The sequence below is a fragment of the Parasteatoda tepidariorum genome, chromosome X2 (genome assembly GCF_043381705.1).
Source record: "Parasteatoda tepidariorum isolate YZ-2023 chromosome X2, CAS_Ptep_4.0, whole genome shotgun sequence".
In the NCBI taxonomy this organism is placed as follows: domain Eukaryota; kingdom Metazoa; phylum Arthropoda; class Arachnida; order Araneae; family Theridiidae; genus Parasteatoda; species Parasteatoda tepidariorum.
This window is the reverse complement of record NC_092215.1, coordinates 48,199,007-48,223,292: the sequence shown is the minus strand read 5'-3', so window position 1 is coordinate 48,223,292 and position 24,286 is coordinate 48,199,007. Positions and strand designations below refer to the sequence as shown.

The following is a 24,286-nucleotide window of genomic DNA, read 5'->3' as shown; positions in this document are numbered from 1 at the left end:
AAAAGCTTCTTCCTCTGATATAGTCTTAACTGTGATTCATAACCTGCGATTCATAATGCATAGGTTTCCTTTGCATAAATATGTTTGATATAAATGTAAATATAAGGTGGGGGGGGGGGAACCCTGTTTTGGGAAACTGACAAGCATTTGTGATCTAATTTTTTTATTCTTTCAAAGGATGCTATTTTGTTTAGACTCTGAAAATAATGCACTTAGACTTGATAGATTTTAGTGATACATTTCAAATCTGTTTTTTTTTTTTAAAAAAAAAGAAATTAAGCTATTTTGTTAAAAGAAAGTTCTTTTTCAGCAAGATAGTTCAAAATTAAAGCATCTCAAAAAGTGGAAAAGCTTTGAAAAATACAAAAGAACTTAAAATGAAGATTATTTATTGAAAAACATTGGATTTAAAAACATTGTATTTAACATTGAATTTAAAAAGATGAATGATTTTCAATCCATCCCTTAAAATGAGAGATCCTAGTAAAAAGAGCTGGAAAATTGCAATCATTCCTGTTCCATGTTAGAAGTCCTATTACTTCATATCTTTCATTATGCTTTATTATCAATGGAGCACCAGAATCAACCTGAAATGACAAAGTTTATATATAAAAAAAGATTTTATGGCCCTCAAAACTTTATAAAAATTCTTTTTATACTTTCCAAAATTTCTCCAGCAGATAAGCTAACATTCATTTTACTTAATTCATTCAATTAAGCAATTTAAAGACATTCATTTAACCTGTTAAGCGTGTTTAGTATGTATACACGTCGGACCAAATCAAAGTATATACTTTTGTAAAATAAATTACCACTGAGTATTGAAACTCAAAATTTCAATAAGTTTTTTGGTGTATTTCTTTATATTACCAATAAGGAACAGCTAATTATTTTATATTGCGATATCTTTGCCCAAAACAGATTAGCACACACAAGATCTAAATTCCAATTCTAATATTCTAAATCTAATATTCGAAAATATTTTGGGATGCAATATATAGCTTACATATATCTGTTTAAAGCAATACATTTGTTTACAGCGTGGGTTTCCGCTCCAAAAATACAAAAGCGATAAAATGTTATTATAGACTTTTTCTGTTGTGCTCACAACCAATCACATTTCAAGAAATTCAATAGTAAAATATTTTCTAAAATTCTGCTTTGGTAAAAGTTTAGAATTTTTTTTTACCAATCAAAAAAGAATATTTAAGTATAATGTAAATTTAAAAAAGAAAAATATCGTGATCGTGGAAAAAAAATTATAATCTTTTAAGTAAACAGTTTACGCGTTGGAAAGTAAAGTGCATCTCAACAATATCAGGATTAATAAATAAAAAAAGTTAATCGAAAATAATCTAGGATCTTTCTCAAATAGGTTCTCTCTTGATCGGTCACCTTTTTTTACTTGAAAGCGCAACTTCAAACTGTATAATTTAGGATGACGCACTAGGCAGTTTTGACTGCAGATTAAGCTAAATTTTTGTTTCGCGCAATACCTGTCAAAATAAAAATGCAGATTAACTAACTATATATACTGCGTCTTTTGTGCATATGAAAATGAACAATTTGTTAGCAAAATAAGCATTTTATTTAGCTTAATCACATATCAGAGATTATTTCTATTTGAAAGCTTTAAGCGAAAGAAATAGAGTTATTTTAAAAAAATAGCTATATGCACGATGACGAATGAGTTTATTAAAAGTAAAGATTGTAATTGCACTTATAGATAACGAAGCAAACTATGTTGAAATTGCACTGAACAAATCAAATAAACTTTTTTTGCGCATGTTTAAACTGGATCTGTAATGATTGTTAACAAATTCTGCGCAAAAATACTTTTAATGAACGAAAAAATTGAGGAACATCACATATCTCCATTCACAGTCTGTCTATAATTTTAGATTAGTGTGCCAGCTAAATTACTGTTTATTATTTTCGGGTGTGCCAATTATTATTTTTCTTATAGAAAATAATCTCTTATCTGTCTTACTTTGATTTCAAATTCATGTATTTACAGTTATCACAGTGTAAACATGTATATCTAAATAGTCTAAAAGAAAAAAAAAATGAAGCAATATCTCATTTATATGTTGAGAAAAGGTACACCATAAAAGGTCAGTTATAGCATTATAAGTATATGACCTACCGACTCCCCTTAACTCTATTCTGTTCTATTTTATTCTTGGGATTCCTTTTGATAGATGAAGGCTGACATTGTCGGTAGCCTTTAGCCCACACATTTGAGAAAAATTATTCTACAATATTTTACTTCATTTTCTACTTTTTAAAAAAGAAGGGTTTTCGAATATTACTCTACCATCGAGAGGGAAGATATACTTACATTACACATGACGTCTTCTGTCCTAGGTTCAGTACACAAAATATCGCCAATTCCTTTAGAACATTCCCTTGATGACAGAACTAAGAGCTTTTCTTCTATTTTACTTGCGGCTTAATAAGAAAGAGAAAATTCAGAACAATTTCTTTTTTACAGAAACATTTTTTAAAGAAATAGTCAAATGACTCAATTTATTATTTAAAGTACAGAGAAGCTATGGGGTAATTTATTGAGCTGGCAGGAAAGTAATTTTTGTAATGTGAAATAAAACCAAATTTATTCTACACAAAAATGAACATTTATTATTCAATTATATCTTCCATTTATCTTTTTGGTATGCTCATAATTACTAGTCCTTATCAGTCACAACTAAATGCAGTTCGAAATCGCTGTAAGAAATTTATACCATTTAAAACTTTTGCTAACTTCGAAACAGAGCCGCGATGGCTCAGGGGATAGATCGTTCGCCTTCCAATGAGGCGAACCGTGTTTGAATCCCAGTCTATACGAATTCCGCATACGGCTTGCACCGACCACAGTGCTGACGTGAAATATCCTCAGTGGTAGACGAATCATGGGTTAGACTCCCTTTGCTGTCAGGCTAACCGTGGGAGATTCTCGCGGTCTTCCTCTCCATGTAGCGCAAATACGGGTTAGCTCCATCAAAAAGTCCTCTACGAAAGCAAATTTCTCCCAATGCTCGATCCAGGAGTTCCCTTGTCTTCTGGATTGCTCTCAAGACTGCAAGGCTACGGAATTGAACATTAGTAGTCGTAAACCCATAAAATTAGGTGGACAGTTCAACGACGGTTATAAAATAAAGCTTCGAAACAAGTGATAAACCGATAGTGCAAACCCGGGTGACATCACTTCGCAATCAAGCTCCAATAATAATTCAATATGTATTGTTATAGATGTATGAGCCTTGGTGGAATACTATTTCTTTGCTACTCTCATTTAGTCTTGCACCATTTATCATTTATTTCGAAGTTTAAGTAACTTTTTAAATGGTAAAAATTTCAGCAATAACAATGACCTGTTGAATTGTTGAGTTTTTCTGCTGATGAGGACCAGAAGTTCTATGAGCGAGGGTTACTAAACAGAAGGCAAAAGATTATTCTACAAAATGTAATATATTTGACTGACAAAAGTTCATTGTTTTCTGAATAGAAAACAGTCTTATTTCACTCCAAAAATCTGAAATTACTTTCCTAATCGTTTAAAAAATTAAATCCATATTACCCTAATCTATTTGATTAAAATCCTAGGATTGACATACATCTTTAACAATATGTATGGAATTATTGGAGCTTGATTGGGAAATCATGTCACCAGGTTTTTCAATCTCGGTTTATCACTTGTTTCGAAGTTTGCAAAAATTTTAAATGGTATAAATTTGTTGGAATGATTTCGAACTGCATTCAGTGATCACATGTTTCAGTTATCGCATGATTCGATGATTGAACTGCATTCAGTCAAAAATTTTATAATATCGGACAACTAAACTGTTGCCTCAAGGTAGAAATAAGCATGATAAAATCCCTCGGAAGAACAACCCTGAAGGTAAATTAGGAAATAACCTTCATTTGCTAAAGAAAATTAACTACAACTCTTAAAGCAAAGCTTTCATCTTGCACTGGTGTGCAAAATATAAGGATAAAAAAAATCAGAATGAGCAATATCAATAGCGGAAGACCAACTACGTACATTAAAATGCTAATTCTAAGAACACCCTGAATAACTTGCTTTATGTATCGTATGCAATGGCTCAGAACGCTGACTAAATTTGCTAATTAATTAATGCTAACTATTATCTTAAGAAAATAGTCCCCAAAGCATACTTTCTCTGAATAAACATAACTTTTTTTTGTGGATTTGGATTCTTGAATATGAGAGTGGGTTGCCGAAATCTGGAAAATTTGGTCCCTATCCCAATAGTTTAGTCAGGAGAGTTATCGAAAGAAGTTATTTTTGCGTTTTTCGCCATACACGGGTAACTTTAAGTGAATCGAAAATTTTTCACACAATAAGAAAACTAATGTATATAAAAATGTTACCATGCAAAAAAAAAAAAGCTTTCAATACTTAATTTTTTATCTTACTTAACGATTGTCAAAAAATCCCTTGAATTTTAAGGTATAGGTACACCAAAACAGGAGATGAACAATAGAAACGAATGAAAGCAAATTTTCTAAATTGGACTGAAAGAAGATTTAGTCAAATTTAGAAATATATTTTAAATTTTTGCCGATATCTATGTTTTAAACAGTGCAAATTTATAAAATGTTCATTTAAGTATAGTAGTATAGTCTCGTCAAATAATTAAAAGAAAATTATTAATCAATGAAAGGTATTGTCGTATCATTTTGTTGCATACAATTTTAGGTCTAACAGAATTTTTTAAAAGTATTTTTCTTTAAAGAAGTTTTTTTTTTAAAAAAAACAATCTACCAATAAACAATCTAATTAAGCAATAAAAATTCTAACTTTCACACAAATTTCAACTTTTTCGAATTTCTTTTATTGGCTCAAATATTTATTGGCTCAATTATCATCACTTAAGATTTTTATATGTATAATACTTAGACTAATAACAATTGCCATAATTCTACTGGTATGACATAGCCAATCAATTGCAAATAGGAAACTAATGGTGTTGCTAAAAATTTCTTGAAAATTCTCCGAGGGTACATTTCAATTCGACTGTAATTTAAACAGACAGATTTTTTTATCCTTATTCTTTTTAAATATCTAATACACTTTTGAAGGGGTTTCTGATTTTTTTTTCAATTCGTCATAGTCAGTTTCCTGTAGTTTCACTTTGTCCACAGCCTATTAAAATGATTTTAAAACTAATGCTTTTTAACCCTTGATGCATCAAATCCAGATCGGCATAATTTAATTTTTTTTGTTTGTTTTGCCTTTAAGATACGATTAATACATAAATATGATTGTTGATTGTTACTACAGACTTACAGTATTTTGTGCATTATTTATTTGGCATTCAAATAGATTTTTCTTTTGAAAATCTGATTATCGATTTAACTATCATAATCACATTGAATAAAATTAAAAATAAATAAAATAAACATTTCTAGGAAGAATAAATAATTAACTATTCATTAAATACAGTAGAATTGTTACAATTCCCATCATTCTAATTTTTTTTTTAAGGAAAATTTTATTTTAGACACTCAGCAACTAATTAGCTTGATTTTTCTAAGATCTCAATGTTCAAACTGATCCTCACTGATTATTTTCAACACTAAGCTTTGATTCGCCAAACTATGAAATAGAAGCTTAACTAAACCGAGGTCCAGAAAATCTGCAAAACTTTTGAGAACATAAAGGGCTATTCATTTTTCGCGAGTCATTTATATCTTGCGTCTAACGCATAGAAACCGGTGTCAAATCATGGCTTAAGAGGCCATGATCACACGAACGAGAGTTCAATTTGGACCATTTAATTTAATTTGAACCTTTGTTGAAATCAGTTACAATTTCAAATATCTCACAGGGGATTGACCTTCAATATAAGTTTTCGTTTCGTTTTCCGGTTCAAAACAGAATAACGATACAGTAACAAACATAAAATTTCATTCGGTGCAACCCCACTTATAAACTGTATTTGATTTAAATGAGCTATTATCACATATTTAGTAGTTTTATTTTATATATTAGTGCAGTTATTTGGTATACTTTCTAGATGAAAGTTTTATTTAAATCATTTTTAAAAAGTCGTAAAATTTAGCGATTTAAAGAGTCATACAGCGAAACCGCTAGAAAGTGGTGCAAGTAGTACTTTATTTATGCCGCAGTCGTGTTGACTCTCACAATTTTTATCTTCTGCAGAGGGGATGGCTCCCTACTTTGGTAGTCTGATGACCGGTCCCTTACCAGGCTGATCAATCCGTTCACTGAGAGCCACGATGGCTCAGGGGATAGAGCGTTCGCCTTCCAATGAGGCAAACCGGGTTTGAATACCAGTCGATACGAATTCCGCATCCGNGACCACAGTGCTGATGAAAAGTATCCTCAGTGGTTGATGATTTAGGACAGGGATGGGGAAACTACGGCCAGCGGGGCAACTATGGCCCGCCGGAAGGTTTTATCCGGCCCGCGGATAGAATTTTAACTTGCTGATCTTTGGCGAATATAAACAACATACATCCATTTTCTTGTCTACTTTGTTTAAAGTTATTTTTCTTTCTTTTTTATCTAAGTTCTGCGGACCTTTTAACTTTCCCTATTTTTGTTCTACAAAACATAAATTGATGGAAGTAGCTAGCTCAGACAGCTTCAATTGGTAAAATGTTGAAAGCAGAAGTTCTTTATAGAATAGCCGTAGATTGGTTTTACAAATCATTACAAAAAGCTAGTTTCCCAAATATTTCATACCTAGAAAATCATTTCATACCTAGAAAATCAGGGCTATGCTTGCTTCCTTTTATTTATGTGTGAACAGGTGTTTTCATCTACGAACCTGATAAAAAATCATTTCAGAAGTAGAATAACAGATAAACATTTAACCTTGTTCCTTAAAATAGGTACATCTCACTTGGAACCTCAATATAAGGAGCTTTTAAAAATGAAATCGCAATTTCATTCATCTCATTAAATACTTACATTGAAAATCGCATATAGTATTTTTTATTTTATTTTAGATGTTTTTATTTATCCCGCCAAAAATTTTTTCCTTCGATTTTTGGCCCTCGACCAAATAAGTTTGCCCATCCCTGGTCAAAGGAGTCAAAATGTTGTCGCGAATCGAAAGGTTTTTATTATTAAAAGTATGAAGAAAGATGTAAACCAACATATTATATTTTTATCAAATTATTTCAATTAAAAGAAGTACTGTAAAAATAAAATAGCTTACTAAAAGTGCCCCGCCATCCAAGCATGAGAGCTGTCTCTCCAACAAAACTTTCTTCACGAGGTAAACAAATAAAAGGCCTTGAGACTTTTCTTGAGAGCTTTAACAAAGCGATGTCATATTGCATCGTTCTTGCATTGTATTGAGCATGTCTTTTAATCTCTATAACTTCATATTCTTGAGGATTACTATCTTCTGAAGAAGGTCCCAAAACAACCACTATTTGGTTATGTGGAATCCTGCAATAAATTTTGAGCAGTATTCTGATGAATAAAAATAATGCTTTTCGTTCTATTTACATTTCTTACAAAATTTTAAGATCTTCTCAATTACATTGAAAGCACATTTTTAAATATTTAATACGGTCGTTTAATAAGCGGTGCCATTTCAAAAATATTTTGTACAATTTACGAGTAAAATGGGTTTGTCGGATATACAAGACGAACCAAATCTACTGCAATTATGTACATTACAATCATTAAAAACGCAATTGCAAAAATTTGCGAAAAAAACTATTTTTGAATTAGATACAAAATTTATTTAATACAAGAGCCAAACTTTGCTGTAAAGTACCAAATGACATTATACATTCTGAGTAAGCTGATAACTGCTATAAAGTTTATAAGACTAACATAAATAAAATAGGTATCTCAAGACTACCTAAAAATGACATTGACCCCAGAGAGTGTTTTATGTTACTTTAAATTCATTTTACTAGTGTTAATAATTATAAATACCGTTCAAATATTAAGCTAAATGGCCTTCCTCAATGATTACGTGATGTTACCATGTTTCAGCCCATAGACGTATTTGAGTATTTTCCGATGCTTTTAAGTTTACGATTGTTTCATTCAACGTACAACTTTTCATTAGACTTTCTATAATTTACCTAAAAGTTAACTTTAAGTAGTAAAAACATTTAAGTTAACTTAAGTGTTTCAAAGTTAACTTAAGTGTTCAGTCAAAATAATCGAAAATTTTGTAAAGGAAAACCTTATAGATCCAATAAAAAGAGAATACTCGAATACTCACTTTCTAGTACAATGTGCTGCAGTTAGAACATATCGAGGATTTATCAATATGCTACCACAAAAGATCTTACGGGTTGAAACAGATATGAGTGGTGCCTACAAAAGAATTCAAGTATTTATTGAATGTTATTTTGGTTTCGCAAAAGGTAGATATTTTACAAATGTTTTTTTTAAAAAAATACAGAAAATTTAATACAGCAAATTGAAAATATTTTATTTTTAGATTTTTTAGATTTTTGATCGTATATAGAGATATTTGACCGTTCACGTACGTTTTGGACGTACTGCATATTAAATTTTCAGTGGCATACGAATTCTATAGAACTCAATTACTAGCGTGAGTCCTATTTACAACTCTGAATTTAAAAGAAATTCAATTTCAATGCTTATTAATCCTTTTTTTTTAAAATCAGATTATTTGTAAAGCAAATAAAGAGTCACGTTACCCTAAAATTGACATGTGCAAAAATACGTATTGCTTGTAAGAAACTTAACAAATTGAAACAAATTCTATTATAAAATTATCTGAAAGAAATTCATCCTTATTTACACGCTTTAAAAAGCTATGAAGCGGTCTTAAGCAAAAACAAAATTTATTTTTTTGCATGGATGCTTTTTTGAATCCCTAAGGATAGTAAAAATAGAATTTAACTAAAATTTTCCGCAATTAGCATGATAAATGCATGCATAGAATAAGAATTTTAAAAGTTAAGTCTGATATTTTTTGAATATCCGTAAAAAAATATTTAATTCATATATAATGAAATGAATGCACAATAATCATTGATGCTAAAAAATTTTGAATAATATGCAAAAAGCTTTCGGGATTTATAAATTAGAATTTTAAAAAAAACATACCGCTATGTTTAGGTCTGACAACTTTGCTACGCTTTTCGTAAAAATTTTCGAATTCTTGCTAAAATGTATGTACATTAAGAGTCGAAAATCAATAATTGAAAAAAAAACGCTTTTGAAATCTGACAAATCACAGTTTAGAAAAGAGAAACGTCATTTTAAATAAAAACAATAGTTTTATTTAAAATAATGAATACACGATGAACGCAAACTGTCCTATTTTGCGAAAAGCAGGAATTAATTTTTGAAGAGGTTATGCGAAACTTTGAAAAAAAAATTTCAAAAGATAATCAGATTCATAGGATACAATATAAGAATACAAGAATAAAAAATCTAAACAGATGTATTTGTAAGAGTTACACATGAAAGAAATTAAAGATTTTATTTCGGTGTGATATTTCTTGAAACAAATTACCACACGAAGCTGGACTTCGGGATATGAGACTCTGCAATATAAAATACTTTGGAAACATTTGAGTTTTAATGCTAAATCTTCATTGTACACGACTATTAAGCGAGACATATGCATCTCAATGGAGATTTAGCCCTACGTGTAAACTCGTCAAATACACTTAGCTGGTTAATTCATCGGGCAAACAGGAAAGTTTGTGTTTGCAAACCCACCTTCCTTCGTTGTGACGTCTTTTTTCGATTAGAATTTCTTTCCATCGATTTTATATATGACCTTCATTGTGCATACTTTGTCTCTCTTCTTAATAAAGAGCAAAAATATATAATAAGAGCAGCCTTTATAGAATACTAATATGGGTTTTGGTCTCATTTTTACTCTCCACTTTTAATCAGGTTAAATTTACTTAACGTGAACTGTTTCTTAACTATTTAATACTCAAATTCAGCGAGTTTTGTTCCAAACATTTTTTTTACCGTTATTCTATTTCATATTCTGTATTAAAATTTTGGTACTTAATGCAACCACGAGTGGTGGCTTAGCTAAGACCAGCCATGTGTGCACAGTGCAGAAGGAAAAAAAACTGGACACCCTGAATTACTTTTGATCTAATGATCGGATCTTCGCGCACTATGATTCAATTTTAATGGTTTCAAGTCGTGACCATAAATATGCAAATTAGTGCAAACGATATTTTAAGTTATGAAATCAAACACAAAAACGCGCGCCTTAGAAACTGTCAGACACTATCAAGATATTTATTGATTAGTTGTGTACACTATATCACACCTGTGAACTCGAAGATAAAATTTTTTTAAAATTTTTTTTCCTAGAAAAAGTCAAATCTGGTCGTACCGGGCAGACACTATGGAAAATTTAGAAATATTAGAATTTCAGTGGAAAAAGTAGCACACATTTCTATGTTATGACAATTTAAGAAAATCATGCATGTAATTAACATGGGATGTAATCAATGCCGTACTCAAGGACGGGGGCAGCTAAGGACTCAGCCAAAATTCCTTTCAAAAATATAGTGTTTAGTAGTTATTTTAAGGAAATTACAGTAAATTTCCTCATATCTATGTAAAAACCATAATTTTATATAAAGAGTCCTCAAAAATTCCACAAATATGAAAAGTTACCCCTGTCCATCAGAGCTCGCCGTGCACTGCATCGCTTTAAAAGATAATTTATAATTATTTCGAACTAGAAATTTTTTTTAAATTTTACTGAAAGGGGATGAAATAAAACCATGAAGTTTAAATAGGACCACTAGAACAGAAAGCCACCTTAAGTTCTCAATACGTACCGAAATACGCAAAAAGTGAAATAAACATTAAGGGATCCAAACTTTCGACTGCTTTCCTATTTCATTCAGACCATATTTTTCCTAAATGTGACATATATTTTTAGGGCGAGGAATTAGTCAACAAAAGGTACGTTTATTCAGATAAAGTACGTTTTGTGTCTAATTTCGTAACTCAAAATATCATTTGCATTAATTAATTAGCATTTTGGGGTCAAGCTCTTAAACCATTGAGACCTAATACGGGAAAATCCGATTATTAGATCAAAAGTTAAAGATTTTTATTTTGAGCACTGCACTTTATGAGCATGGGGTTCACTGATTATACTTTCAGTATGCTCAGTATAATGCAGGATGAATTAAATATCTTTTCTAACCAACCCAGTAAAAATTGTGGTTATTTGAAAGTCTTACCATCCATGGCCACGTGTCAGATTCTTCTTGCATTTTACCACATTCTAGAAAAACAAAAGTTAGTTTTTATTCAATATGAAATTTTAACATAAATTTCTCTTTCAATTTATGAAACAACCATCTTTTGATGATAGAATATGACAAACTTAAGGCAAAGTGCATATTAACCCTTTGACGCAGAATTTTCATTACATATTTTTAATTAATTTGTATTATTTTAGGCCAAAATAAGTGGAAAATATGTTTTAACAATTCATAGTTATGAAATACAGCATGGGACAAGGTAAAATCTTCCGAACATGGCTCATTTTCTAACTATTTTTCAAATTTGCAGCTATTTAGATAAAGTATTTCATCATTCTTTCATTTACAAAATTAATTATTGATACATTTTGGAATATGAATGAAAAAAACTAAATTTTTTAAATTTTTTTTATTTAAGTGCACATTTGTAAAGGTTTTCTTATAATTAAAAAATAGCAAAATATATTTTACTATATAAAAGGGTATAATAATAAAATATATAAATGGGTATCCCACCTACTTTTATTCACTATTAACACTGAAAACATTAAAATCTATTGATAAACAAATCTGACTATGGGTGTCATTGTCTAGGACACTAATTTTAGTACTATGAAAGAATGTTGAAGAAGTGCAATTAAAATGCAAATGAAATTAAATTTTATGAAATTGTTGGGAGCAGTTTTAACAATAAATTCTATAAAAATCTACCGTAAAAAACAGCTTTAAGTGAATTTTGTGACAGTTAAAGACTAACCAAATATAAAAGACTTGGCTGATGAAGTTCAATAACAAGTGGTGGACTAAATGTCATTAAATATATGAAGTTTTTAAATGTTGCAGATACTTATATTATTGAATTAATGCTTTTCGAAAGAAAAGTAAAAAACGAATTTAGCTGAAGAGTTTTAAAGAGTCGTGCTAAATTTTTTAAGCAAAAAAATAAAGGCAATAACATTTTGAATTTTATCGATACACCTCTTTTCATCATGTAAAAAATATCTAACATAATTTTCTCAATTTTATTAAATCACTTATTTAACCGCTAAATTCAGTTTACAAGCTCGATGTTAAGTTTAGGCTGGAAAAAAAATAGTAGCGTTTTTTTTTTCGTTTTTATTAGAGTGAAAATATACTGCTGATTGGATCGAAATCATTATAAAGATCTATCAAACAGTTATACAATTTGATTTATTATGTTCAGAATATTCTGCAAAACAAATAAAAAAAAATTTTTTTTACACAAATAGGTAACTAATTTTCACTTTTTCATAAAATTAAATAGTTATCCTTAAAATAATTCTGACAGCAATCTCTTTTGTGTCAAATCTTCGCAATTTGAGTTACTCATCAAATCTTACTTTAAATCAAATTAAACGAGTTGAGTGCGTTGTCGATTACTATTTTTAAGCCTTATATGAAAACTGGAATTACTGTATAATAACTGAATATATTGAAAATTTGTCCTAATGTTGAGACGGTTATATGTTATATTAGGAAGTGAAGCAGGTTTATTACCTTCAGATTTCGTTTCAAAAGGTTCTTGATCATTACTTGAAACATTCTCCCAATCAACTTTTAAGATTTCAGCTGGAAACTCAGGACAGCAAATGCCAATAAATAATTCATCTATAGGACACAATTTTTTTATTAAGTCATCCAACGTAAGTTGAAAGTTCGGTGTAGGACATAATTGAATTGGCATACAGTTTCCGGGTTCATCATTTGAAGTCGTACATTTTTTAAACTTATTACGTTCTTGAGAAAGAAAACTTGGTAATACTGGCCAAAAATTGGAATTTGAAAATGTCTCTGAAGCTCTTTCATTTAGAAGTCCACTACCAGCATCAAATTGTTCATTGTCATCGATGAAGAGATCTTCATTTGTAAAACTTTCAGATGACTCAATGTCTTGTTTAGAATGACTTGGAGGAAGCTTTTCTAAATGGCTTGGAGGAAGCTTTTCTAAATGGCTTGGAAAATATTCCATTTCAGTAGAGTATTTTACGTGTTCTTCGTTATGCTTGTTGGGATTTTTATTCAACCTAGCGTCAAGTACAACGGGATCATGAGATTTGATTGAATGGTCTTTGACTGGGTATTTCTTTGTGAAATCTTCCTTTTTCACAAGAGCTTCTATGATAACTGGGCTGTCATACATTTCATTTACAGGATTTTCTGAATCTTGGTTCTTTTTAACAAGTGCTTCGACGATGACTGGACTATCGTAATCCTGGTCTCGTTCGATAGGATGAAATATAGATTTGTTTTCAAGCATTTCCTCGTAATCAACTGCTTCCATCTCATTTTGACTTTTTGTTAATACATCTTTATTATCTTCATAGTTATTTCCAAATTTAGATTCTTCCTCTGATATTTTAGTATCTAGTTTTTCATTATGATATTGTAGAAATGGCTTCTTGTTTATGACTTCATCTTTAATATTTTCGGTCTGCTTTTTAGAGATTTCTTTTGCTAAACTTTCTAGATATGTCTGAGAGTTATGGTCCTGATGTATCAAAATTTCATCTTTATTTTCATAATTGTTTGGCGTTTTTTCTTTTACTTCATGTTTTGAAACTTTCGCTGGATCAAATCCCTGTTCAGAAGATTTTATTTTAATTGCTTTTGTAACTTCAGGTTTTTTCTTTTCAGGTCTAATGATGACTGTATCATGATCATTTTTTAAATGATTGACTTTAGTAACAACATCTATAACAAGTGGATGATCTGCATGAATTTGTTTAGTTCTGGAATCTTTTCCCATTTTTATATATTCAGATGCTTGGAATAGTTGTCCAGTTGATATGGATTCTTTTTGTAGTTTATGAGCTGCAGCTTCTAGTTTTTCGTTATGATATTGCGGAAATGGCTTCTTATTTATAACTTCATTTTTAATATTTTCTGTCTGCTTTTCAAAGATTTCTTTTGTTAAGCTTTCTAGATCTGTAGGAGAATGATGGTCCTGATGTATCAAAATTCCATCTTTCTTTTCATAATTTATTGGCGTTTTTTCTTTTACTTCATGCTTTGGTACTTTCACTGGATCAAATCTTATAAAGCTGTCTGTTTGGGTTTCTTTTACAGCATAACCATCAGTTTCATAAGTTTTATGTTTAAGATGTTTCTTACCATGTTCAGAAGATTTTATTTTAATTGCTTTAGTAACTTCGGGTTTCCTCTTTACAGGTCTAATAGTAACTGTATCATGATCATATTTCAAATGATTGGCTTTTGTGACAACGTCTATTACAAGAGGATGATCCACTTTAGTTTGTTTAGTTTCCGAATCTTTTCCAATTTTTATATATTCAGATGTTGGGAATAGTTGTTCACTTGGCAATTCTTTTTGTTTTACATTGGGTTCAAAAGGACTCTTTGGAATGTAATTTTGGTACATTTTTGTGGGTCGTGCTTTTAATATATTTGGCGGTGTAATATTTTCGCCAAAAGGAATAAAAATTGGTTTTCCATCCACGTGTGGTACATATCGCATCTCATAACCACCAGACACTTCTTTCAAATATAAATTTTCATTCATATGGCCATATGTTCCTAAGTATACAGGAAAGAAAATAATTAGTAGCATAAATTTATTGACATTAATGAAATTAAGGAATAGTCATACCTTTAACGTTATCTTTGCTAGCCCAGAAAGCCTTTGCATTTACGTGGTGGTGAAAAAAGCCAATTGTGAAGACTAAATATTCCAAAAGCTGAAAATAACGTGCATGATGTGTATAAAACTAGTTTGTAAGCTTTTTTTAATTCTAGTCACAGCTCAAAATGAGTGTTAAAGAAAATGTCCTAAAATTAGCCATTTCAATATTCAAAACAAATTTAGCAGCTAAGGGAGGATTTTTGTACTTACTTAAACACTAAGCGCATTCATTACTTTGTCGGGAGGCTTGGGTATATTATAATAGTAATCTTTTCCTATTCGCATTACTAAACGAAAAAACTTTTCAAGAATGAAAAATCATACTACGAAAATTTAATATCACTATTAAAAATTTATTAGACCAGTGAAAACTTTTTAAAATCAACTGTTGACTTTAAAAATATTTTCAAAAGAGACTAATTTAAAAAAAAATGTTTTAAGTGATTTAGGCAAATAAATGACATCACATTACGAATCCATTATTCATTAAACAATTTTCAGAGAATTTTGAATCAAATGCTTTCCTAAGCACGCCTTTTGATCCAGAATTAAAGATCCCTGACGTTTTGTTGTTAAACCTTGTAAAAGGGATCAAGTAGACTCCCATTTAAAATTACGTATAAAAGACTTAAATTTTTAAGGGAAAGCATTAAACAGTAATAGTCTTAAATTTAGGTGAAAGGATAGCATACTATGTTTTTAACATAGTTTTCTGATTCTAGTCCAAAACAAACAAATTGTTTTCACAAATGGCATCGTATAATAGAAAGTAAACGCTTTAAACAAATTGAAAAAAATCACTCATAGTGATCAACATTTCGAAAAATCTTTCAGTAAACGAAATTCACATTATTCAATAATTTGTTTTAAAAATATCTACAACCAAGTACAATCACTCATCGCAGTGCGCTGTTGAGATGTGAATNTATTATTAGTGAGTTCAAAAAGAAAATTAAAAAACTTAATAACAAAATCCAACATTTTTTATTTACAATGTATTAAACAAATGCATAAAACTCGAAAATGAATGAAAATAACTTGTGTGACAAGCTTTCCTTTCCCCCTACACTTGCTAATGAATATTTTTATTCATTTTGCAAAATAATTACATTTCCAAAGCATTTTGTTTTCAGAAAGCTTACCGAGTTTTAGAAAAAAGTAACGATTTCATTCGACATTTCCGTTACAAATACTTGTACTTTTCCCCTAAGAAAGTAACGAAAGTACAAGTAAAAGTACTAAATTTAAAAAGTAACGAAGTACAAGTAAAAGTACGTACTTTTACTTGTACCGGCGGTACAAGTAACGAAAGTAAAAGTACTGCCATATATGGTCTATATGAACTGCATCTATATACTTACTATACAATTATTATTTCAATTATGAAATTTAATTTTAAATAAGCATAGATCTTATTAGAAATAAAAGTTTCAAAATAATTTTGAAATTAAGAACACTGAATATTCTCGGCATTTAAATTTTTTTTTTTTTTTTACATTAGAATAATTTTAACATTAGAATAATTGAATTAGACTAAATTGAAGGAATTTAAGTCGTCTAGGTGGCTCTGATTTTATCAATGAGCAACTTTTTTTCGACTTTCTACAACTTATTTAAAATTTTAATTTGGATTCTGTTTTTTTTTTTTTAATATAGGAGTTTAATATAAGCGCAAGCCTTAATTAAACGTAAAACTCTTTTACGAAATAATGAAAATGACGTTTGTAATATAATTTTATTACAGTTAAAAGTTGAAGGTGAAAAGATCATAAGTGTGGAGAAGTCATAAGAAATCATGTTTAAACAACACCTTAAAAAGGCATTCAAATTTTCCCTTTAAAATATTAGCTTAAAGAAATTGAATTAAAAAGGTATTTTTTCTAATTAAAAAAGCTTCATTTTTTGAACTTTCATAAATTTATTGAGTAAAAAGATGAAATTTTTTTCCAATATTCATGTGCAAGTATGAATTTAAGCAAAAATCTATACTCAAACTAATACTAAACTTTAACTTGATAGGATTATTAAAAATCGAGCAGGTTTGCGAATCAGATCGGAAAAAATTTGAATTTAGAATAGATTTAATGATATAGCTTCGAACAAATAGCTTTAAATTAGCAGAAGATTCCAATTCAGAAAATGAATGTTATTTTCAGTTTTCAATATTTTTACTGCAACTTTGTAAGTGTTTTTTAGGACACTGCGTGAAATTGTTCAGAATAAAACAGGTCATAAAATTTTTGCTCAAAAAATTGTTTTCCGTAAATTTTTTACTCCTCTTTTCAAAAAAGCAAGGCCTTTCAAGATTTGTCATTCCTAAATTGTCAGATTTTGTAAAAAGTTAAGGCAGTCAGTATTATTTCGGAAAAATTTTTGCAATCAAAATTGTTTTCAGTGTAAGGTTATAAGAGTTAAGAACTGCTCTGAAAGAATACAATTATTGCTATGCAAACGAGTTCTACAGTTTGGTCTTAGAGAAACTGCTAAAAGATGCAATAAATTTCTGCTAATATTTTACATGATAAATCTACGTTATTTAGAGTAAAGGAATTTTTTTTTTATTCGTAATAACCGGATGAAAAAATATGTACATTTGGTTCAAATGAATATTTAAGAAAATGGTCAAAACATTTGATTCGATTTTTCGAACTTCTTTTATAAAAATAGTTCTTTAAAGGAATAAACAAGTGGATCCAAAAAAAATTTGTAACGTGATGTCCATTTGCGTAAATCACTTAATATTTTTTTTAAATCAGTCTTTTGATAAAGACTAAAATTCAAAAGTTGTTTTTGCAAGGTTGTCACGGGCCTTATAAATTTATAAACTGAACTCAGTATCGTGACAGCCCACAGAGGGCGAAGGCCTATTGTGCCCATCTCAGTTTTCTTGATCTTGGACTCTGAGGTACAGGAGCAGATGTTCTGGTTAGGTGGTCAGCCGAACGCGAAATCCCCAGTGTTAAGTTCCCAAGCATGCTTGGTACTTATTTATCGACCTACTGAAGCGATGAAAGGCTGAGTCAACCTTGCCCGGCCTGAGGATCGAACTCAGGACCGTTCAGGCACGACTCAGCACAGACCGAACTCAAGCGCTACCATTCAGTCACCGGGCGTCTTATCTATCATAGTATTAATTTTTCTAAGTACGAATTGAGGTGTTTAAAAATCACTTTAGCGTCTAGAAGTCGGAATACAAAGAAATAGCCTAAAAAGTTACATTTGTAATTTACCTAACCACCCAGACTTTGGGATTTTGATTAATAATTATTGTGCTTGGTACTCAAAAAATTTACTGCGAAATTCCTTGATCAGTTAAATTGGGGTTGAACATTGAAAAGGCGCATATTTTGCTGCGTCTATTTCCGTAAAAACGCATTTTGTGCTGTGTCCAGAATAAAAACCTCTGGGATGTAATGCAAAATTGTTAAAAATCAAGAGAAATCTTCATTTATAAATAATATTCTACGAAATTTTTGAACAAATTTACGAGTTAAGCTTTTGCCCGTAGATGATTAACACCTGAATGCATTATAATCTAATGATTACATTTCCACCGATTACGGGTTCACCATAAAAATACTATATTAATGCAGATTACAAAAAGATTACGGAATTCAAAAACCATTTTCTCGGTAAACACTATTTTTCAAACGGATTCTTATACCTTAAAACATGACTTGACAGTTTTGACAAGAGTGCAGTCAAAAATTTGTACCTTTAAACGTAAACTCCATTTTTTTAAAGTATTTCTTCGTCTCCGGAACTTACAAAGAAAATATTATACAGTTTTAAAATTTGTATTTTTAAAAGATAATTTCATTCAAAATAAATCATTTAATAATAAAAGATTTATTATTTAATTAAATGTTAATTAAAAAAAAATCTTTGAAAATTTGTAGTTGCAAATGTTTACATAATTTTTAACTGTAATATTGACAAAACCAAATTTGAAAGAATATTTGTCATTTAGTGAGCGAGAAATGAAAACTTACACGGCTATTAACTTTTTTGAATTTAAAAGTATTACTTCACATTGTTTACTAAAACGATCTTTTTTTTATTTTTGTTTTGCCACAGAAAATATTTTCTGGGAACTATTTACATGACCTTGAAATATAAATTCAGTGAATCTCTCAAATTTTTTGATTTTGTATTAGACTGAATCATTTCTTTAGGATCTTTTTTTAAAAATAACGGCAGGCACTGAACTTTGAAGATGCCGGAAGTGATGCTCATTTATCGATACAACAGTACCCACGCCACAGATACCACAATCTGCCACATATTCACAGAGAAACATTCTATGCCCTTTGCGGGATTTGAGCCCGCAGCCATTTGCTTCGCAATCAAGCACTCTAACCACTTGGTCGGCTCTTTGGGATTTTGAAAGTACTTTAATGCAGTGTTTTTCAATCAAATTTACTCGAAGAACCGGTAAAATATTTCAGTATTTTATCGTGAATCATTAATGTAAGATTTACTGGCTTCATTTTTCCAAATTTGTGGCACTTAAACACATTTTTGACAAGTTTATTAGTGATCATTCACATACTCTACAACGAAAATTTCAAGCTTATACTCTATTTAAAAATAAAAATTTATACTAATTTAATACAAATATTAATTTTGCTATTTATCAAACAAAATGGCGAAACAAAATTATACAATAGTGCGTAATAGTAAAAGAATACAACTAAATATGAAATAAAAATAAGTATTCAACAGTAAATAACAATTTAATATGATTGCTGACTAACGAATCACTTCTAAGTGCCTTTTTAGTTTCAATAACACGTAAAGCAGTCAAGTTGAATTCGATACTTTGTTTTAATAACTCTCAAAACAGAAAATTTCATTTCACGTAAATAAGTTGAAAAAAAAGGCAATAAAATTTTAACTGCTTTTGCATAAAGATGGGGTATTTTTTCCTAGTTTCTATCCAGAACTGATGTGTTTTTATTTGCGATTTTATTCCTAGATATGGCGAGGATTCTAAAAGTTTTCCTTCTTTGGAACAAAGATTATCTTGGTTTTCAATAAATGGATTAATTATCCGCAAATTCTTCTCTGGAGGATCATTAAAAGCTAAATCAAGTTTATTAAAGTGCTCCAAAATTACTCGTGACGCTTTCCATATTTATAAAATCGCAGAAATAAGAAAATACTTCTAAGTTCTCTTGTATAAAATTATACCAAAAACAAAAAAACTGAGAAGGAAAAAATTGTTCCAATAAAAATCCTTCTAATAGGTATTTATTGAATTCGATATAAATTTAAAGAAAACAATCTTCGATATTTAGCGCAGAATTCATTTTCACCACAAGCCTTGGACACTAAGTTTATCCGTGCGGACACTCCGAAATTTTTGTATTTATTTAAACATTCAATTCCTAAGTTTGTACCTGAGTTACCATTTACTCATATAAAATATTCAATGCCTCTTATTTATCTTACTGGCTTTGCAGTTAAGACTATAGTACTTTCGTCATTTCATCATTGAATATATAATAAACCGGATTTCTACTTAGCAAATTGGCATGGCTGCTACAGTTGTTAAATTTCAGAAACATTTTTAACTGAATCAAGAAATTTTTGAACACAATTTTAAACTCCGTTCAAACACTTTAATTATTAAACACTTTATGAAAAAAATGTAAAAAATGTATGTAATGAAAAAAGTATGCTTAATAAAAATCGCTGGAATGCAAATAACTTAGTTTTCTTCAGTTTAAGAAGGTGTGATCGAAGACATAAGTGGTGACCAAAATGGATTACTTCAGTTTATTTTCAAAAATGAATGCTCAAAAGAGTTTTAACATTCATTCCATATGATGAACGGGGATAGCCGAAACTTCTCATCAGGGCAGATTATTTCTGCAGCTGCAGATTAATATTTATCCAAATTTATCCTTAAAAACAAATGAGGTTAAAACAGTCGAAATTCCTTTTTAAAACATTTAGCATGTGATAAAAATTAAAAGCACCACAAAGAACAAGGAATTTTTTTTAATCTGTTATTTGATAACAGACAAACCAGTATAGGAATTTATTCCATTTTTTAGAATATAAAATACTTAAAACAAAATTCTTATGTATATTTTTTAAGGTTTCAAAGTTAGCTACATGAATCTGAATTTTTACAATCAATCTCTGACTTTAAGATCACAGACAAAGCTTTATTTATGAAGTAGTGTTTCACTCCTTAAATTCTGATACGGGGGTGGTATAAATACTTAAATATTAATGAAACTAATTTTTGATGCATCATTTTATAACGATAAAATATAGCTCATAATTGAAAGGAAATTCCTTATAGATATAAACATTAGAACTGTCTCTATAAAATATTTTTAAAATAAACGATAAAATTTCTCCTAAAATTTAAAAACTCATCCGTAAACTCATTAATACATTAAAATAATGGAAGAACACAAATAAGCAATACAATAAATTATAAAATAAATTAATCTGATCTGAAAGTAATTTCTTTTAAAGAGTATTCAATGGTAGGATACAAAAAATTTCATCCATAATTTGAATAATTTGTTATCTAAATTAATGCTGAATAAAAACTCATTACAAATGAAATTATATAAATTACAATTAAAAAATATTTATGTATGTTGATCTCAAAATTTCACTTCATATTAAACTTTTACTAAGAGTGAACTTGGAAATTCAGTTGAAAATTGTTATTAGGTTTTTTACTTAAAGAATTTCAAATGCTGCATTTTAAAAGAATTTAATGTAAGTTTAAGTGATTAGAATCATTTTAAATAAATTGCACAAAGAGATTTTTTGAATAAAATGCGAATTATATTTAATTTACCCTCCATTCACTTTCACCAAATTTAAAGATAGGAAAATTTCTGAAACAAATTGGATAAAATAATGTTCCACTTGTCAAAAAATAAACTCTCATTGCTTAATATTTTTTAAATATAAATAAAGCACAGATTTGTATCTATTTTAGGTATGGCGTATTATCTTGGTCGTATTTACGCGCTTTAAATAGTCCTAAGACATATCATATTTTGATGTGAATACACGGCCATTTGAAATGTTTTAAGTTACGCTAAAGCGATACAAGTTATGTCAGAAATGTTACTTTCTTCCCCAATGTATTGTTGCATGCATGATAAAAAAAATAATTAAACATTCTTTAAAATTCTTTTAAAATGTATGATATATATTTCTAAAAACAAATTTTTACATAATTTTCCAGCATCCAAGTTAAAAATCCTGAAATTATAAGTAGACAAAAAATTCGCGCAAGTAGAATTTTGCAAAACAGCATTTTTCATACTTTAGCTTTATTTATGAAGGCTATAAAGTTTATCATACTGATGGGATATTATTTGTGTTAGACTACCATATTACGAAAGATAAAGTTAAACATCGTTCCTTTTCAATAAGGCATTTTTGTAAATTATTATTTTGAATATTCAAAGATTAAGACATTGTTCAATATGGCTCTTTGCTGGATTGAATGACCGCAAAATATTAAAAGTTATATAACTTCTGTTGCACTATTCCGTATATAGTTATATCTATTACGTTGTCTTTATGTATTGGAAAGTCCAGAAATAACTCATGCAAGTTTAAATTGACTTCATAAAGAGTAAAAAATGTTCTATTGCACACACATATAAGTATTTTTATTACATTACAGCATTAAGACATCATATATTATGCGATAAATCAAATTTTTGCAGTGCAGCTACGTTAACAGTTTTTTAAATACATAACTAAAGTTTATGGAAGTACTAAATAAAAACTCAACAAAACAAAATAATTTTGCTAAACAACGGCCTATATGAGAAAGTACTCACCCTCATTTTCAATTTAGCACTATAAGACAACCATCAACATAGCACAAGACAAAGTAAGATCGAAACTAAACAGATGAAAGAGAAATTATGTATAAGTAGAAAATAAGCTACTAAAGTTTAGAACAAGCAACTAAAGGGGCGTGGTAAGAGGCATATAGTTGTAAAAGGATGTAGGCTACATCTCTTCCACTAAACGCTTCAATACATAGCAGGTTCGATTGATGCAGTAAAATAGACTACATGCATATGTAGCTTGTATGTTCATTATTAAGCACGGCTTATAAACCTTCGGCAAATTGGAGAACATACACCATACGTTATAGAGGGACATTACAAAGTTACGGCAGGATTCGAACCCCGCTACCTCCAAGTTACAGAATGTTTTGAGGGAGGCATAAATTTGATTTTAATTTGATGATAATGTATCGGAGGATTTTGCTTTTATCCTTTGTATTTTACGGAGGTTCGGGAAACAAACTTTCACGAGGCAACAAACTTTCTCTAAGTTTTACCTAAAACTTAGCATAATAACTAAGAAAGGAAACATACAATAGTCTGAAAGTGTGAAACTGAAAATAATCTTATTTATAGATGCTCATCACAAAGCACGGCCTTATCAAAATGAAGTAGTAGCAGTACTTTATTTAGGTCGACGGTCTAGGAAACACCCCTCAGGATGATCCGACGGCATGCCTCTGCGGAGGGAATGGCTCCGATGTCTTGGTAGTCCGACGATTTGTGCACGACGTTGAGGGCTTTTCGATAGAACAATTTAACGAGAACCAATATCGCGTACTCCCGATCTCTTTACAGGCTGATTTAAGTGGTCACCCACCCTCTCACTGACAACTGCCAATGATGCTTGACTTCAGTGACTTACTGGGAACCGTGTCTTAAGATAAGTCCACTGTGAGAACATAACTTATTTGCCCTTAATTAAAATGAAATAATCATGATGATTGGCAGCAAATTACTTGATTGCTACGAAAAAAATATGATGCAGTTAAATTCCCTTCCTCAAATGCGATTCCCTTCCCCATACGCGAATTTTGCCAAACCACAGTCACTCACTTCCTTCATTGTCACTTACTTTCTGGAGAGAAATATGAATCACCTCGCTCTTCGATCGCAATTTCTCTTCTGCTCCCCAACAGCCTTCTCACATTCACTGTAAAAAATGCTGTTTAATAAGTGTCTTAGTCCTTTAAAATTCATGGGCACTCACCTTAACCCGTTTTGTCCCGAATTTATATATTGAAATGATACAAAAAGTGGTTTTATGGAAAAAGCGGTATAATATATTTTCGAAATTAATTGGTTTTTCTACTGTTAGAGCATTCAAAGAGTCTTTGATGGATCAAAAAGTACTTGTTCCTTATAATTCCAGATCTAATCAGAAATAACTAAATCATAATGGTATCTGTGAATCCTTTAATTCACCCAGATAAATGAAAATACTGAAAAAAGTTTCCCACCACAATGAATGTCTTTGAAAAAAGGAACTGTCCTAAATATATGACGCTGGGCGTTAACCGGTTAAGGA

At 29.9% G+C, this 24,286-nt stretch overlaps 1 protein-coding gene across 1 annotated transcript; it reads right to left on the bottom strand.

The window, feature by feature from the left end:
* Positions 1-372: 372 nt before the first annotated feature.
* On the bottom strand, positions 373-23,030 carry LOC107449520 (uncharacterized). Its single transcript, XM_016065071.3, has 8 exons — positions 22,744-23,030; positions 14,879-14,966; positions 12,769-14,805; positions 11,227-11,270; positions 8,244-8,338; positions 7,215-7,450; positions 2,342-2,451; positions 373-587 (listed from the first exon to the last, which is right to left on the bottom strand). The coding sequence occupies exons 1-8, from the start codon at positions 22,747-22,749 to the stop codon at positions 435-437; spliced, it is 2,769 nt and encodes a 922-aa protein (XP_015920557.2). The 5' UTR covers positions 22,750-23,030; the 3' UTR covers positions 373-434.
* Positions 23,031-24,286: the final 1,256 nt, after the last annotated feature.